Below are 18,489 nucleotides of genomic sequence, written 5' to 3'. Positions count from 1 at the left end.
AAATTAAATGTTCATGTAGGGCTGCTAATTATTTTGGTCAATATTGAGATCACAATTATTTAACAGGATTACTCATTGCCTTAGGAAACATTAAACTACTGAACTTCTAAAATGTAATACTTTCTTTTTAAAAACTATTATATATACACACACGTTACTCCAAAATCTCATATAGCCCATGAAATAAGAATAATCCAACATTATTAACTTTAAGCAGCATCTACAGTGCAAGAGGACCACAGTTTCCCCCCAAGTTGACAGCTTTGGTTGAGGAATGGGTCACTGAGGGGGCTCTGTGTGTGTGTGTGTGTGTGTGTGTGTGTGTGTGTGTGTGTGTGTGTGTGTGTGTGTGTGTGTGTAAGTAAGTAAGTAAGTAAGTGTGTGTGTGTGTGTGTGTGTGTAAGTAAGTAAGTGTGTGTGTGTGTGTGTGTAAGTAAGTGTGTGTGTGTGTGTTTGAGTAAGTGTGTGTAAGTGTGTGTGTGTGTGTGTAAGTAAGCGTGTGTGTGTGTGTGTGTGTGTGTGTGTGTGTGTGTGTGTGTGTGTGTGTGTGTGAGAGTGTGTACACGGAGGGGAGCAGTGCAGGTGACAGGTGAACTACTGGAGTTGATGAAGTTACGTTACAGAACGCTGAAATAAAACCGTGTTGTTTTGTGGAGAGATGCAGTGACAGAAACCAGCGGTGAGAAAACTATAAATCGCTATGACGTTAGAAGAGGCAGACACCTTGAATATTTACAAGCACCGATCAGGTAAAGCAACACTGAACACACTTTTTAGACAGGGACGAGCGGCTCAGCTGTAAAGGAAAGAGGTGCGCTGGATTTATAAAACAAAACGAGTGTCGTTTTGAAACAGCACCCAGCGCTATTATCGTTTTATCTTAATTAACTTGTTTTTATAATTGGTGGAAGCAGCTTCATGCAACAGTTGAGGCAGTCTCTCTACACTGTTTCGACCTGACCTTTCTTTTCTCCATGATATGGAGGAATTTAGAAAGTTGTGTGGCGCTGCGTCAGGCCCCCAGCTGTTGTGCATAAATTAAGCGTAAAATTCATCCAGCCAGAGGGTCCGATCACGAACGGTTCATAGTGCACAGTCCATTGTAGGTACCGGAGAGGGAGTGGGTCGCTGGGGCGTACAGGGACAGGAGATCGCGGAGCGGCCGGCCGCGCTTCGGACGGTGGAGGAAGCCGCACGTTCCAGTCTAATTGAGCACCGCACTATGTTGATGCGCTGCGCAAGTTTATATCATAATTTATATTTGGGCATGGGGAGTGTCAAGTCAGCTCGAGTCAAAAGGCTCAAGTCCAAGTGAAGTCACGAGTCATTGGTGTCAAAGTCGAGTCGCAAGTCTTCTTTGATTTTGTCAAGTTAAGTCTAAAGTCATCATTTTTGTGACTCGAGTCCACACCGCTGTGGTTTTCTATACATCAAAAAAACAACAATTAAAAACCAGAACTAGAATGACTACAACACACACAGCACATAAATTGACGTCAAAATACAACAAAAGGTAGAACAGCAGATGTTATATTTCTCCAATAAATAGGCTATATTTGCCTGATCTGTGTGTACGCGAGGCAACAACGGCCTATCTGAGCTAAAACCAGAGATGCTGCAGCTACATACACCCCGACAACGCCACTCTTTTAATTCATTGTTTTTGGGGGGGGGTTTTCTGGTGAAAGAACTGGCAGATGAGTACATACATAGAAAAGTAGGGAAAATTACTGAATGGCGAACACAACAATAGATGCATCCAGCAAAGCACCAAGATAGATTTCACACAGATAGAATGATGCAAATAGGATGATGCAAATAACAGAATATAATGATGAACATGACAGATATACAGCATTGACAGACAGACTGGGAGACAGAACAATAAATATATCCAAAATAAGATACAATAGACTGACAGATATCCAGCAGCAGATAAAAATACAACAGTTAAAATGAAAAACACAAACAGTGATGGATTTATAAACAGCAGAATAAAATAACAAAGAGCAATACAGGTAACAGTAAAGCAGGTTTGTAAAACAACACACACACACACAAATCCTCCATTTCTCACCATTGAACTCTGGTGCCAGGGGCAGGTTGGCAGCACCATGCTCCAGTCTGCTCACTGTCAGGTCAGCCTCCGCCCCTCCTCTCTTATTCAGCATGCAGGTATACACAGTGGAGCCTGAAACACACAAGAACACACACATTAACAATTAATTCCCGTGGCAGACTTTGTAGGCCAATTTAAAGCGTGCAGTCTCTTGGATCCAAGCCAACAAAAATCTCAGAATAAAAATGAAGCCGAATCTGAGGTCAGTCTTCTGTTTGTAACTGATTCCTTGTGAGTAATTCAGTTTGTATGCTTTTGTGTGACTGTATGTGTTGGTTTGTGTGTGTGCTTTCCTGCCCCCCCCCCCTCCCATGTGTGAATAAGAATGAATTTTTAATAAACTCAAGCATACTTACACTTCTTTTACAACTTTGTTGTTTTTTAAGAGGCAATCACTCTCAATCTCTGCCTCCAGGGAATGCATTGGCCCTGACAACACAAGAACCTCGTCTTCTTGTAAAATAGTTACCAAGGAAACGACTAAAGTATGAACTCCGTTTATACTGATTGCTGAGAACATCACTTAACAAAAATACTGATAATGAGAACATCATGAAAATAATTTCCTAACAAATGAAGTAGGTAATCACAAGAGAAAAAATAACATTTCATCCACTGGCCAAAAGAGCTGGGGACATTCTGATATGTGGCTGTCCCTCTGTCATCTCTCATTTGAATGAATGACTGATGTTACCATTTCATTCCGTCGCTGGTATTAAAGAAAAGGGCAGCGTAAATGTTTCGGTGAGACATCAAATATTCTCAAAGTAAGTGTGACCACTGTAACTGATGTACATTGAGAACTGGGGACATGAAAGAGAGAGTGAAAGCAAGGGCGGATGATGTGTCGAAAAAGCCACGTTTTTGAGAAACCACCTCGTCGGTGGGGTGACATCTGGTTGTCATAATGAGTGGAGGGTAATAAAGTGGAATTAGATGTCAGCACAAGAAATCAATCATGCCGGCTATAGAAAAGAAAATATTGCATTTACAGGTATCACGCAGGTAAACACATTTCCTGGTGTGTGCTTAACACCAGCTGTGCGAAAAAGAGGTCATTTTGTGTTTTTTTCCTTACCTTTATTCGGTTATATATCTTTTTTTGTGCATGTAATAGATGAGAAGCCCAAAGTCCACCCCAAAGGGAGTTACCATCTCCCACAGAAAACACTGCTCCTCGACTGTAGTCCTGCCTTAACTTCCATAACCTATCTACGTCACTTTGTAACTCACGTTGTAATGTTGCCTTGTTGTCTAGTGAAATAACGTTATTGTGTAGAGACAGTGCACTGTTAAATGATACGTATGACAGATACATTTGTTACAAATTATTAATTTACCCCTCTGAAACGTCTTGCTCCAGACAAGGTTGCGGAGCTGGTTTGTGTTGTTCTGCCTGTGTTTGGTTTAGACTCAGGCTCGAGCTAAAACAGTGTGTTCTACACACAGGGTATAAAGAGGAGCTGCAGCAATGTGCAGTATGACAAAAATATATCATGTTTTTTGAAAATAAAACAATGTAAACCTATTCCGGTACAACCCCTAAATGAAATTATGAACCTGAAAATGAGCATAATATGACCACATTAAAGGGTTATTCCAGCGATAATGCACTTCAATTACACCGGGTTTCTTTAAAGAGGAAGACTGTGTATAAAGAGTATTTGTGATATTCCACTTTATTCATATATACAAACAGTTTTTTTTACAGTATTAACACTTATTTATGTTATTATTGCCCCCTAGTGTCTTGTTGACCTATGGCACCCACCTTATTACTTAATTGGATAGTAAGTGATTGTAATCCAATACACGTTTTGTTCAATTCAGCAAATATTTCCTCACGGTTTGCTAGCTCTCCATTTTGTGTGTGCTCTTAAAAAAAAGAATCAGGTTTTCCTAGACAGCCCTGGCTCTGTAAATGGAAAACAAAGAAAGTGGTGTGTAGGGCTGACCCCAAATAGTCGAAGATTCGATGCTTCGATGGGCGGAGCCTGATTTGACTGTCAATCTCACAGTCGAAGCTTTGCAGCGAAACAAGGATCATGCCATTTATGTGATATGGGGGTGCTGATTTTACATAGAACTACCAGTTTTCTCCCAATAAGTTAAAATACAGCCTATTACAATACACATTTCAACGTTTAATGCTGTAAATAAACATGTAAAAAGAAAAAACAACTTCCAATAAATGTTCTTAAAGTGCGTGAATAAATCCAAAATTGTAACCCTAACCCTGGGTCGTCAGTGCGCATGTGTAGGCATAGCGTTTGTGTGTGTAGTGGCAGGAGGAAAACTTGCTGAAGAGATGGAGCCACAGCTTCACCAGAGTTGTACGCACCTCGCGGGACTTTCTGGTAATTTATCACTGTTGATGAACCACACAAAGAATATTATATCATTTTTAAACATCCACTACTTGAAATAGAGCCGCAAGGAACCGCGACGTGCATTCAGTTGAAGGAAGCACAGCAAAAACTCTGCTTACAATCGCCGTGCACAAAAACACACGATTCGACTATCAGTCGACTTGACGATTCTGATTTTACTGTGGCTTAATTTTTGTACAGTGGGAGGAAGAAGGGACCCGTCATCCATTTGGATAAACAGTCTATGGGTCAGATCTGTGGGGTGGTGCCAAACGGAGTCGCCAAAATTGGACATTTTGAAATCCCACATAGATGAGATGACAGATCTAAGTTTCTGAATTTATTCTGTTCAGCAGTGAAAATGGATAGTGAATGAAGTAGGAATGTGAAGAAAGTGGAGAAAATATTAGAAGCATTTGGAGATTTGCCCATTTTCACATCTGTACACACCTGTCACTGCAGAAAGCAGGAGTAGCCGTTGGTTTGTTGATTTTGAAAAGTTACGATATACTACATACTGGCATTTAGTATTAGTGGTATTTTGAGATTTAGTGGAAGACTGGACTGTTTTGCTCATGTGTTGGCATTTTGTTCAGTCCCTCTATCCATGTATCTGCCCTCTTCATTCTGTCAATCTTATCTCCCATCTGTCTGTGTCTGTGCATCTATGTGTGTGTGTGTTCTTGCTGCAGAAAACTGACCTGGCTTCTTGTTGACATCAGCAGTGAACAGCCAATCAGCCGCCTTCTTGGCATCTGGTCCAGTGAGATAGAACTTTCCAAAGTAGGACATGTTAAACACGGCCACACCGTGTCTACATGAAAGGCACTCGCTCTTAATCTGCATTATTTAAAAAAAAAAAAAAACACACACACACAAGACACACACTTCCAATTAACACAGACGCTGACATTAAACGTGCGTGTCTTCCTCTCTTTGCCAAACATTTCTACGATGACTGTATAAACTTGGAGCCAAATCCTTGAAGGAAACATTCATCACAACTGTGATATTAAAGGGAGAACTAATAAAGAGGTTCTGACGTCAGTGTTGGTAATTCTCCCCTTGTGGTGTGTCCTCTGAACTGATGAGTTAGTTTGGTGTGCACTTTATGCTCTATAAACCTCACTGACTGTACTCTCATCACTGTCAGTTGTGCGTGATTGTTATTTCCCATGAGGACACATGTTCCCTTTCACCATGGGAGCATTTATATTCATCTGGGGACCCAGAGTTTTTTTGGCCCATAGACCAGGAAGGTGCATGTAATTTAATAACATTGTTCTACTGAATAATGCACACATTCTCTCTCTCTCTCTCTCTCTCTCTCTCTCTCTCTCCGCGCGCGCACACACGCGCACACACACACACACACACACACGGTTGGCATCTCACCACGTCATGATGCGGAGGGAAGTCGAAGGTGTACTCTTTGCCCAGCAATTCGTTGTATTTGTAGTTCACATTCTTCTTAATGTCATAAGCACCATAGTAATCATAGTCTTTAACCTTTCGCAATAATACAGACAAACATATAGTTAGGGGCTAATTATTTATCAGTGTTTCCAAGTACAGACAAGGACACAGCATTGGGCCAGATACTGTCAGTGCTGCCCATTATTGGCAGTCAATCTATTCCAACAGTCCCTATCCAGCAAGTACCAGAGAAAATTTGCATCTCACTTGTTTATGTCATATGTAATATGAGAATGTAAATAAATCACTGGTGTGCATGTGCTTGTGCACAGTATATACAGTATGTGTTTAGTGTAAGTGTGTGTGTTGTCTCACAGGAGCGGGCTTGTCTTTGTTGAACCAGCCAGGTCTTTCCCATCCATGTCTCTCCTGGAACACACAGCCCTGCTCCATCAGCACCTTAGACAGACAATCACACACACACAAACAAAGAGATAAAATCAACACAGAGGGCACCACGCTGCGGAGAATGTTTACTGTTCAGCGTTTACTGTGGATTCATTGCATGCAAACTAATGCCCACGTAAAAAAATCTGGATGTGTTTGATGATATATTCACAAAATATATATATATATATATATATATGTAAATGTATTGTTATATTCAGCAACTTCACCCCACTCAACTGAAAACATCTATTGCCAGAGCAACCACAGTCTTACTCAAGGGCATTTTACTGCTGTTTTTAAGTATTTAAGCAGCACGAATGGATTTTTTGTGGCCACTTGGGGGCAGCACAACAAGCTGTACCTACAACATTGACATAGTATCACATTATAACGTAGTTACTGGGAACTTGCTAGCAAACAATAAATATTACATCAACCTAACATAGGAGGGATTGATGAGAAATCCCTCTTTTAGCACAACCTGTTGCAAAAATAATACACTTAAAAATTCTTGATTTCTTGACCAGTGTTAAAATAGGATGTTTCAGCGCTCACCATCCTCCTTGTTAAAACTGACAGCCACCCACATTTGGTAGGTATGTTCTGTTATGCTCTCCTCCTAGCAGGCAGCTAGCTGTCTCTTGCCAAAACTTCCCACACCAAGCTATATTTATCATCCGTGCTACCGAGGTGGAGAAAATGCGTGAGCAGCAGTGTCAGAGATGGCCTCTTTGTGCTCTGAAATAATCTCATTTTGCCTCCTAAAAGTAGACAATGTCATTATTTGCACAGGGACAGCTTCCTCGGCAGATCAAACTCCTTAAGTATCTCTTAGCCATAATAGATGCAGTCGTGATTAGGAGCAGGAGCCAATATCGTGAACAGAAGCTCATTTAAAAAATAATAATTAGACTCAGTGTTTTTTCTTCTTTTCGCTGCTACCCCTACATTTATCTGAGGCTCTCCAACAGTAGCAGGGCTAGTTGCTAGGTGATGGCCCTGAACAAGTGATTAGCAGGGGTCTAATGGGCTTGCAGGCGAGGGTTGGACCAACCCAGTCTCACAGGGACTGTGCTCTCATTTAAGCTGTCTACCTGAGAGCAGTTATTTGTGTCTTTTCAGTGCTCTATACTGTAGCTGGCTAGCATAAAATCTGTTGCCATTATTAAACTGAACATAACATGATAATACCTCACTGTGTTATCATGCAAATTAAGGTATTTTGTGCTGGCTGGAGAAAGACGTAAAGGTAAGGAATTAAGCCTTAATGTGATAGTGTTGTTAAACAGGACATATCTTCCACAGCTGTCTAAAAATAACACTGCTGACACAATCTATTGAGCCTTGGAAGTGTCCATCAGGTCATGTGTTTTATGCTAGACAAAATGCTTTCATTTTAAAGTGCCATCAGTAGGGGCACAGTTTAGCTCACCTAGTAGAGTGGGCATCCCTTGTACAAGGCGCAGTCCTTACTGCAGTGGCCCAGGTTTGAATCTGACCTGCGGCCCTTTGCCCCTTGCGTGTTGCCCCCATCTCTCTCTCTCTCCCTAGTTTCTTGCGGCCATGGCAAATGATTTTGTCCTTTTCTATACTGCATCAAGCAGTAGCAAGATATGTTGTATGGGGGCGTGAATGTGACAAAACTGTTTTTCTGTAGAATTCACGCAGACACAGTGGCAGCTGTTTTTATTTTGATGCACATATGTCTCTGGTGTGTTACTCTTAAGACGGCCAGAGCATGATATTTGTTTTTTCAGTTCCATGAATTGTTAGGGGTCGAAGCCCGAGTGGGGCTGGGAACCCGCGAATACAAGGCACTGCGGTTCCCAGTACCGGTGGAGCTGGGAACCCCATTGTATTCGTTCTCGTTTTTTTTTTTTTATTTTTTATTTATTTATTTCTTCTGCCACTAAAACTCATACTGCAGCCTAGACGGTAAGGTCAACACGCTTGGGCTTGGAACATACGAAGGCGCATATCAAATCTGGTATAGGCCACGCCAACTTTCATCTATAATTTTTTCCGCAAAATCTGAAAAACCTATTTTGATTAACTCTCCAAAGTCGCAAGTCCGATCAGCACCAAACTTGGCACGGACCATCTCTGGGCGAAGCTGATACAGGCTTGTGCTCACCAGGTCGATACATGAAAAACTGTTCCAATTATAGCTAACAAATGTTTGCGAAAAACACTAAAAACAGGAAGTCATTTCATATCTTAGGGTTGGAATGGCCGAGCGACACCAAACTTGAGGACCTTATGTGCCATGTCCCCTTGAGGGGCTGTGCAAAGTTTGGTGCAATTAGCCCCAAGGTGGCGCTATTTAACACGACAAATATGTTCCGCTATAACCACAAGTCGGATTGACATGAAAGTTAAGCCGAATTGTTCAGGACAGTCTCCTGACTCCAGGGACCAAAGTTAACCCTAATATGCCCGCACTAATGTGCATTAGATGTACACTAACGCACATTTTGCCTCATAACTACACGCCAGTACATTGCACATTCATAAGCCTTATGTCTACATGTTTGGGGGATGCAGCCGATTCGTATGCTATAGGCATGCCTCCTTGCAATAGGTATTGCGATGACGGTTTCATTTTGCTAAATCGCGAAAACTGTAAAACCTATTTTAATTAACTCCTCCGAAGTGGCAACTCTGATCGGCACCAAACTTGGCACGGACCATCTCTGGACCAAGCTGATACAAGCTTGTGCTCCTCGGATTGATACGCAAAAAACTGTTCCAATTAAATGCTAACACTTGTTTATGCACAACGCTAAAAACAGGAAGTCATGTCATATCTAAGGGTTGGAATGGCCGATCAACACCAAACTTAGGGACCTTATGCGGCACAACTTACCAAAGGGCTGTATAAAATTTAGTGTCATTTGGCAATAGGTGGCGCTAAATCGTATATGAAATAACACTCACATAGACATACATTTATTTTATTTCTCCTTAACCACAAGTCCGTTTAATTTCAAACTCTGGTCGTTCATTAACCTCGGGCCACCGGAGCCGGGGCGGGTCACCTCACGCTGCCTCCACAGGGCAAGGGGCGTGGCTGGCGCTGGGGGTTTGGACCCCGCTTACAACTGCTTGCAGTTCTAGTTCTTTTTGTAATCACAATATTAAATTAGATATTAATTCATCCGAAATACAAGTACTTTTTTCTTCATAATGTACAAATTAATTGTGAAGACACAAATCACTAACTGAAAAACATTAAAGTAGTTACCATCTCTTCATGCCTTTGCTCATTCTGTGCAAAACCTTTAAAAAAAAGCCCTTTGGGATATTTGGTTAATTATGCATGAAATATGTCAGGGAAGCTAAATAAAACAAGTTCTAAGAAAGTAGTAGAAATGATCTACAAAAAACATTGACAACATTGCTAATGCAATTTCTGTGACAGTAATTTGTTCTGAAAGCATGCCGGCATGCATGAGCAGGGGTAGAAACTGCAACAGTTAAAGGTAAATGAAGTCTGGAGCAGAAAAAGCAAGGCTAAGGGGGTCATCAATGCATAAAATATGGTGGCGAGGCCCATTAAGAGTTTGTGTCTGGATAATGAGAGAAAGGAAGCTGAAAGACATCTGAGACCGGGCTACCGAAGCTAAGTGTATCATTTATAGTCATGTTGGCAAGGATCGCATTAATAAATGTAGCTGCTGGGGATAAGTTAAGCTGCTAACTGCTGTCTGCCCGAGCTTGAATCAGCTATTTGTCTCTACATTTGAGCAGAGAAGACAAGAGGAGAGAGTGAGACAAATTATATATTTGCAAATACATGCATCACCATTACTTCAAGACTAGCTTGGCAAAATATTATATGTAATATAAAGTACCTATCTATCTATCCATCTTAAATGACAGACATGAAAGCACACATAGCTGGCTCTCCATTCCTATTTGCAACTTAAAACTGATTTTTAGCATCATCAACTGAAGCATACCCTATTCAACATCTACTCCGTGCATTCATGCACACACACTTAATGTTCAAGCCTGCACAACCTGGGGCATTGTTGACACGGTGATTTGCCACATTACAGTTTCAATTATCCAATCAGACGCTGAGGTTACAGAGGTTAAGAAACAACGGCATCACTTTTTCTCTCTCAAAATATAGACTGTGACAAGAACAAAAGACACTGGCAACCAGAAGGCGAGACAGAGGTAGAAACAGACATTAAATATGAATAGCAGGATGAATTGAAGAAAAAAAACTGCATTGGGTAGGATGTCAGAAAGAGAGAATACCACATTGAGTGAAGGCCGTGGGTAGACACATGGAAAAAAACAGAGGTAAAAAAGGTAAAGGAGAAAAGGGGTGAGTCATACAACCTCTAAAAATACAGGAAGTTATCGAAGATGATGGCAGGTAAGATGCGCCTGTGACTTAAAGAGATGAACTGGTATCATCTATGTTTGGAAACCTCGTCGATATGGGTCCAGAAACTTTCCATCAGCTATGCACAAGCCAAAATATTGTCACTCAAAATGAAAAGCCCTGCTTATCTAACTGAAAATGCTTGAATTAAGCAAAGGTTGTGCTTAACTTATCATTAAAATATATATTTATGAATATGGTCCCGTAACATCGTAACTCAGGGAGAGGCACCAGAATCGAGAACATTGTTGGTGGAAACAAATAACAGGAACATGTTTCAACATAACACAATAACGCCACAAAGAATATTTTCTTGTTAATTTATCTTTGTGTATTTGTGTTATCACTAATTTTATAGTTTGACAATATTTTCCTGTCTTTTTATAAAATAACTATCTGTTCATAGTTCTTTTCATTCTAGTTTTCTATCATAAGTAATAGTTGTTACATGTACAGAGGCAAGAAAAAAAATCGTTGCCATTTAACCTGTCGTCCCGCGACTTAAATGACTCATCACAGTTGAAAGGAGTCTGACTAACTCACACCAGAGAGACGCACATTTGGTTGGGTTGTTTCCTTGAACTCCTCAAGAAACGCCCTGTTTAACCGTCTGCAGTAGAGATCAAACCACTTATCTACCTGATGGAAAGGGTCCTTCCTCATGTTTCGGCTGGCCAGAGGCTCATCAAAGGGGAACACCACAGAGTAGTTTTTAGCATACGACTCGTGGCTCCTCTCTCTGATCCAGCGTTGGTTGTCTGTCAGCGAGTTATGGAAACGCCTTAGACAGGAGGGAGAGGAATTCAAAAAGATTAGTGCTCATTAAAAGTCACAATCCTTTTGACTTCATTAAAACTTCATAATTATTCTGGTCCCTGCTGCTCCTTTGATAAAATGCCAATCGGAAGCTCAAAACCATGCTCTGCTTTATAGAGTGACACGTCCTGAGATCACTGTTGCCCCTCAAACACTTTTTGTGCGCTGATGTACCTGATGTCGTATCCATACATATCCTTTTCAGGGCGGCCATGTATGATCCAGTGAGCCAGCTCTCTACCACAACCACCTCCCAGCATCATACCTCACAAAAACACACATACAGAAAAAGAAACAATAAACACAGAAATTATTATGAACATCATTTCATAAATCACATTCAGTACCTTGCAGAAAACACAATCACTTAATCAATTTTAATAATCAAAAAGTACATAATTAAGCTCAATTTGGTTCTATCTGTTCTTATCTTATTTTAAATGGAATATCTTTGGGTTTTGGTCTGCAATCAAAAAAAAATTTGTCTTTGATTAATCCTTTTTGTCGATGAAATGTCAACTACTAATGAGAAATATGCACATCATAAATACCCAGAGCACAAGTTGACAGCACTATTTTGGTGATGGGCATGTTTCACTATTTGTTTCACTATTCTGATGAATTAATTGATAATAAAATGATCTTAAGTTGCAGAATGAATGCACCACTTTTATCCTGCTGTCGCAGATTACTGGGTCTCTGATGCAAGCACTAGCTGGGAAATGACCAGGACCTCTCTCATCTTCTCTCTCACTGATAGCCTGCCTGAAAGACTGAGTATGTCTCATTAATTTGGAAAATAATAGAGACGTTCTGGCCTTTGCTACAGCCTCTATATGTCATATGATCTAAAGAGGATTGTTTTGACTTTTGTTCCATCATTTGACCCTTGCTCACAGCTGCCCCAGGGCAATCCGACCTAATCAGCTGCACCCGACGGCTGCAGCCTCCTGTTCATTTTAACTAGACCAACAAACAAACGCTGGTTATTCAGTATTTTATACATCAGTCCCAAAACCGATGGGTTAATGAGCTGCTCCCTTTTAGCAACCCCCTTCTTGTGTTGTTTTGCTGCTAATTTGCATACATCATGTTTGTGTGTTGTGTGTGCGCGTGTATACACTCTTACATGTGTTGCGAGCACAACATCACTATGCAGCAGCCCGGACAGTGCATCCCTCCATCATCATTGCTTGCAGCATCCCCTCACCCTCCATCCCTCAGTGTCCCACTCCAAGCACTGTCACTCTGGGCCAGAGCCTGGGTGGACATTTGAATGGCGCGATAGATGGACAGATTGGAGCAAGGGTTAGAGAGATTGAGGGAGGAGGGTGGTAGAGGGATGATGGGAGATCTCGCAAGACACTTTGTAGACAACCAGCAAGGCGAGGTGGCACTGATAAATGTCACCCGAGATAACCACACTGATGTGTGAGCATGCATCTGCGTGTGAACCCTCAAGCTTCCATTCATCTTATCATCACCTCCTCTCTGCCTCTGTACTTCCCCTTTCCTTACCCGCTTTCAGTATCTCACTCTATTAATGTTTATGCTGTGCAAATATTTGCTGTTTATCACTCCCTCTATTCTCTTCTGCAAGACATTTGCTCTCTCCCTCTCTTGTGACATTTACAGTGAGGCTGCCATGGATGCCGCTAGCAATTAAAAAATGCTTTTAAAGAAGTAGAAAACATACCTACATAATTCTATGTATCCACAGCGCCGTAAGCACATTGATTCACAGGTGAAAGACATTTAGACATCAAGGTCAAAGTCGTCTAGGACATTTTGATAAATGCACTTACCAGTCTAACGTCTGCACAGCAAATCAGTCAGGATTTGTTTAGTCTAACTTAGCATAAAGATTGGTGGCTGGGTAAAACCATCTTATGCTGTCCAAAGTTCAAAACTTTGGCTACCAGCATCTATAAAGCTGACTTGACTCTTGACATACAATAGTTTACCTGTCTGCCTAGCACTTATGTGTAGCATCTTGAGTTATAGCACAAGTTGACAGATATGGCTGGTGAACCCTAGCCACTAGGTTTTGGTTTGTGTACCAAACCTGACAACCTCACTGTGACAAGACACAGACAAGCTACGCTTGGCTGTTGTTCACTAAGAAGTTCCAGCACACAACTCCCCTTTATGTACGAGTTAAACAAACAAGTCACATCATGTAAATAAGTCAACTTTAGGCCACAGTAGGCAAATATAAACTAGCTTAAAGAGGTCATATTATACTGACATTATATTGTAGTCCAGCCTTTACTCCCGTCAACTATCTGCGTCACTTTGAAACACACGTCATAATTCTCGGCTAGCGGCTAGTCAGGCACACCCTCAAAAAAATGTTTGGAGAAAAATACTAAGCTGCAGCAGAGACGTTCTATAGTGGAGACACGCCACTCAAACACATCCTCAATACAACTCTATGGGGAAAGCCCATAAGGGCAAAGATGGCGGTTATGTCGTCCCTCCCGCTAGAAAGCCAATTGTCTGCTTTTAACAGCCAAAGTGGGAAATATATTTCAGTCAATCATGTGGTGACACTTAACTTTAAGCAGTCACTGGACATAAATATGACATAAATATATATGGACATAAAGTTGTTACTGTGATTTAGAGACAGTGCAGAGTTAAAACGTTGGGTATGACAGATCAGTTTGTTACAAATTAATAACTTCCCACTCTGAAACTCTTGCTCCAATCTAGGTTGTGAAGCTGGTTCGGAAACATGTACAGTTGAATCGACACACCCTACTCTGCTTCTGATTGGCTAGTAGTCCTTAACTAGGTACTGTGCATGAAACATTAGCCTCCCTGTTTCCAGTCTGTTTCAAATTAACAAAACTGTGTTAAGTAAGAGGTGAATGACTTTATTCCCAGCAAAAACCATTATGACAAGAACCTATTGGTTTTCACCGCCTTCACTGTACCTTATAATATGATTCAAAAGCCTCATTATAGTGACTATGAGCAATATGGTCATGTAACCAAGAAAGAGGTACAGTAGTTGAAAGTAATTAAATAACCATAATTAAAATAAATAAATGCACTCGAAGTTCAGAGTTCAGCCCAATGGTTTTGATAGAATAGGTAACTTAAGGTATCTAGGCAACAAATACAACCCACACAAGTAAGCAGAATTAGTGATTGCTTGGAAACCAAAAAGAACCCCAGCAGGTAAAATGAAACAACTGCAGGCTTAAAAAGTGATGGATTTCTTAATGTGAAACTGTCGACTCTGACCCTCTGGTTTCTGAATTACCTCGACTTGTCTTGAGTTCATGTGTTTTTGTGTGATAGAGTGAAATGGACAGAAGACTTTTCCCTTGCTAGAGGGACGAAGAGGCCGGGGGTAGAAATAGTGACAGAGAAAAAGGGATGGCGTGGGCAAACATGGACATTAGTTGTGATATACTTTTAATCTCCATAAACAAATATGAATTTGTTGGAATTCTCTTCACATCCCAACAGCAATCAATAAATCAAATGCTTTGACACAAAAATGGAAAAAAGGTATCTGTACCAGTATCTGTGGCTGTCACATGACTGTAAAAGCATGGCCAATCATTTCATTCGGCCAGAATGAAATTAATGTGTTTTTGGGGGAGTGGCTTTGGAGGTAGGCCTGAAGTAAAGGGGTGGATTCTTTCAACATCTAGCTGTCTCTTGCTAGTTTCTCCAACGTTGGCCACCCTAGCTTTAATTACCTAATATTTTTAACGCAACGTAAACCATAAGCAATACAGGTCTAATGAATAAGGTATGAGGCAATATGTATGAGATATAAAAAGGAACAGCAGAGGGACTGGAGTGTATGAGCCCTTGTTAACCTGACATTGGATAACAAGATATTAACTGGCCTACCATCAGACTGATGGACAGAATGAGTGGTCGGGGAATAAGAGCGAGAACAGCAATCAGCAATTTGCAAGAACTTGGCATTCAACTTTCAAAAACTACACTTCTGAAGCAAAAAACAAGAGAGAAGGAAGGTCTTTGCATTATGTGTTGAAAAAACAGTATGCTCACTCATTAGAGCTATACCTCACTGCACCTCCAAAGCTCTTGTCATAACAACTTTAGAGCTCAAAGCTGTGGTCTTTTGCTCTTATGAAGGAAAAACAGCTTTTTCTCAACTGTCTGTTAACGCAGATGGTGATTACTTTACCCTTTACGCCCCCTCTCTCTATGTTTTTCAGATTGCCAAGATAGTCACATTCCTCCCTGTCTAATGTCAGAGGTAAGCTAATGGAGTAGGTAAGTAATGGAGTGACTTGGGTTGTTGTTTGTACGTGTATGTGTGTGTGTGTGTTCTCCATGAACTCAGTGAAAAATGAAAAGCACTCCATTATTCATTTGTGCCTTGAGAGTGTCCACAGAGATTGGCCATGGCTGGGTCAAAATCTGGGAACAACACTCTCTGGCCATTTCTCCTTGCTTGTTTTCTTCTTGTTTATTTTGCCATCTACTTTCTTTGAAGATCCCTTTAACCTTTTTAGTTCTCTCAGGTCATGGTTTGATCTGTTATAGGTAAAGATTATGACATTGACAATCTGACTAGAGATGTCTTTACATTCTCTGTTGTACTTGCACTCCTAATTTCTTTCCCCTTCCTTTCTTTTCTTTCTTTATAGGTCTTTTCTCATTCTTTCTTTAATCTTTCCATCCCTGCAGCACTTACCAGCACTGTTGAAGCCACAGCCCAGGAAGAAACCTCTGACCTCTGGGGCTTCTCCCATCAGCGGCTTGTGGTCTGCTGTGAATGATTCTGAAAACAGAGAGCGACAGAAACGTTGTAGATAAAAGTGGCAACAAATGTAAGATACAGAAACTTACCACAAAGGTGACCTATTTTCCCCAGTAACACTTGTACATAGTATAAATGATACAGTGACGACTGTGCTATAAGTTATTGTTAGGATGGATAGCTAATTTATCATCATTTATGCCAGGTCTCTCTTCAGACCTCTTGTAAAAGAAATAATGTACTTCAGATTTTCTGGTTAAATAATAATAATAATAATAATAAGTTAGTCAAATAAAAAATGTCATTGTCTTAAACTGGGGTTTGATGGAGGTATATGGTGTAATTTCGTCTCTTAGCAGACAAACTGGTCTGGGACATGTTAGCTTGGCGCAGGAGCTAGGGGTCCCGGTAACTCAAAAGTTGTTTGTTACTTAGATACTGTGTGTTCTGACAGTTGTGGGGTGCCTGTGTCACAACTACCCTCCAATTTTAACTGCACCTTAGTTACCACACACCTTATCTTTACTCCACCATACAACACTTCACAATCCATGACATGCATCCAACACAAAACAATACATTTACAGAGGCAGGCAGAGGGGTTGAAGGAGTGGGGGAGATTCTCATTGGCCTCGTGTCCTGCCCCTGGAGCCCCGGGCGTCGGGGGTGCTGTGGGGTTGGTGACGGCCTTGCCTGATCTGGGGTGGGCAGGGGGGGGCGGGGCTCCCCTGGCGTGGGGGCCCGCTCTTGACCTAGGGATCTGGGGACTCGGGCTTGAGGCTTTTGCTCATTTCTGGGCGGGTGGTGTGTCCCTGGGCCTGGGGGCCCGTTGTCTCCTCTCCTCGCCTGGGCCCTCTTCGGCAGGGGTGGGGCTCCTGCGGCTTCGGATCCATGCTTCCCCATTTCTCTGTCGGCCAGTTGTTGGACCCCTCTGGATACTGAGGTATAAAGTTAGTTTTCGGGATGTGCAGAGTGGGTGCGGGGCAGGGCTGTGCTCCGGTTTGTTCTGGGCTTGTGCCTGGAGTTCTCGGCCCTTGACGGGTGGGTGGGTTGTTGGTGGCATGCAGCTGAGCTAGTTGATTTTGCCTCGTTGCTGGTTTGGCTGGTGTTGCACGGCGGCCGGGGGGGGCGTGCCGGGCATGGGGGATGTCGGCTGGCACCGGCGGCCTTAGTTTTTTACGGCAGTTGGGGGGACGGCGGACTTTTATTGGCGGGTGCACGGTGACCTGTGCGGCGCGTTTGCTGCCGGGCTGGGACTTGCTGCTGGTGTTTCTCTCCGCTGGCTTTCACAGTCGTGTTGTTCCGCTTGCTCTCTCTCGTTTGCCCGACCTCGCACGCGGGATTCGCAGGGGGCTGCTGGGCATTGGGTGTCGCCGTGCTCGCGCAGTGTGCACGTTGGGCTCGTAACTTGTGCATTGGTGTTGATGATTGCGTGGCATTTGGGCATTTTGGTTGTTCGCTGCGCGGCGGTGGGGTGCTGGGTGGGGGGGGGGGACACTGGTCTATGTTGTGTGCGCGCCGCGGTCGGTCCAGGTGCTGCTCTTCCGCGGGTTACGCTTCTTGCGTTCCGTCGGCATTACGTTGTCAACTGGCATTTGGGTCGGGGTCTTCCGCTTTTGCATCGCGGTGCATCTGGGAGTCTTTGTTTTTTTGATTGATTTATTTTTTTTCTTTCTCCCACCCATATTGGCTACTGGGGTTCTTGCCTGCCTTTTGCTGGGGTAAGTGTGGCACAGTTGTGGCGTCCCACTCTCACTAACAACTACATTCTTTAACAGGCTTATGCGCACACACATGTACACATTCACTTACACGCACACAGACACACACAGTCTCACACATAGACACAAACAAACTTAGGTTGTCCCTGGTAGAATTATTCCTGATGCTTTTCTTTCAGTTACTTATTTAAATTAATTGTTATTATTCCAGCTCTCGTGGCTGTGCTGTGTTGCTTATTTAGTGTGCTGGACTGTTTCTTGTTTTCATTTTTCTCTTAGTTGTCTTACTATGTCAGCTGTTTATTGCTGCTGTTCAGCTTGTTGTCTTTTACTATTATTATTATTTTTGTTGTTGTTTTTCTCCTCCCCAAGCCCCCCTCTCTGTTCTATTGCAGGTTTCGTTGCTTTCTGCAATTGGTGTTTCCCACAGCTTTTCCCTGTTG

At 42.1% G+C, this 18,489-nt stretch overlaps 1 protein-coding gene across 4 annotated transcripts in view; it reads right to left on the bottom strand.

The window, feature by feature from the left end:
- Positions 1-18,489, bottom strand: part of sardh (sarcosine dehydrogenase) — a 46,157-nt gene that overhangs the window by 12,091 nt on the left and 15,577 nt on the right. For all 4 annotated transcript variants that reach the window (XM_046066839.1, XM_046066837.1, XM_046066836.1 and 1 more), the window contains exons 10-16: positions 16,260-16,346; positions 11,744-11,834; positions 11,393-11,534; positions 6,280-6,363; positions 5,884-5,997; positions 5,190-5,328; positions 2,078-2,191 (exon numbers count right to left, since the gene is read on the bottom strand). In XM_046066839.1, coding sequence (XP_045922795.1) covers positions 2,078-2,191; positions 5,190-5,328; positions 5,884-5,997; positions 6,280-6,363; positions 11,393-11,534; positions 11,744-11,834; positions 16,260-16,346 — 771 coding nt within the window. The remainder of the gene's footprint in view (positions 1-2,077; positions 2,192-5,189; positions 5,329-5,883; positions 5,998-6,279; positions 6,364-11,392; positions 11,535-11,743; positions 11,835-16,259; positions 16,347-18,489) is intronic.

Source organism: Micropterus dolomieu, linkage group LG13, assembly GCF_021292245.1.
Source record: "Micropterus dolomieu isolate WLL.071019.BEF.003 ecotype Adirondacks linkage group LG13, ASM2129224v1, whole genome shotgun sequence".
Lineage (NCBI taxonomy): Eukaryota > Metazoa > Chordata > Actinopteri > Centrarchiformes > Centrarchidae > Micropterus > Micropterus dolomieu.
This window is presented reverse-complemented; position numbering and strand designations above follow the sequence as displayed.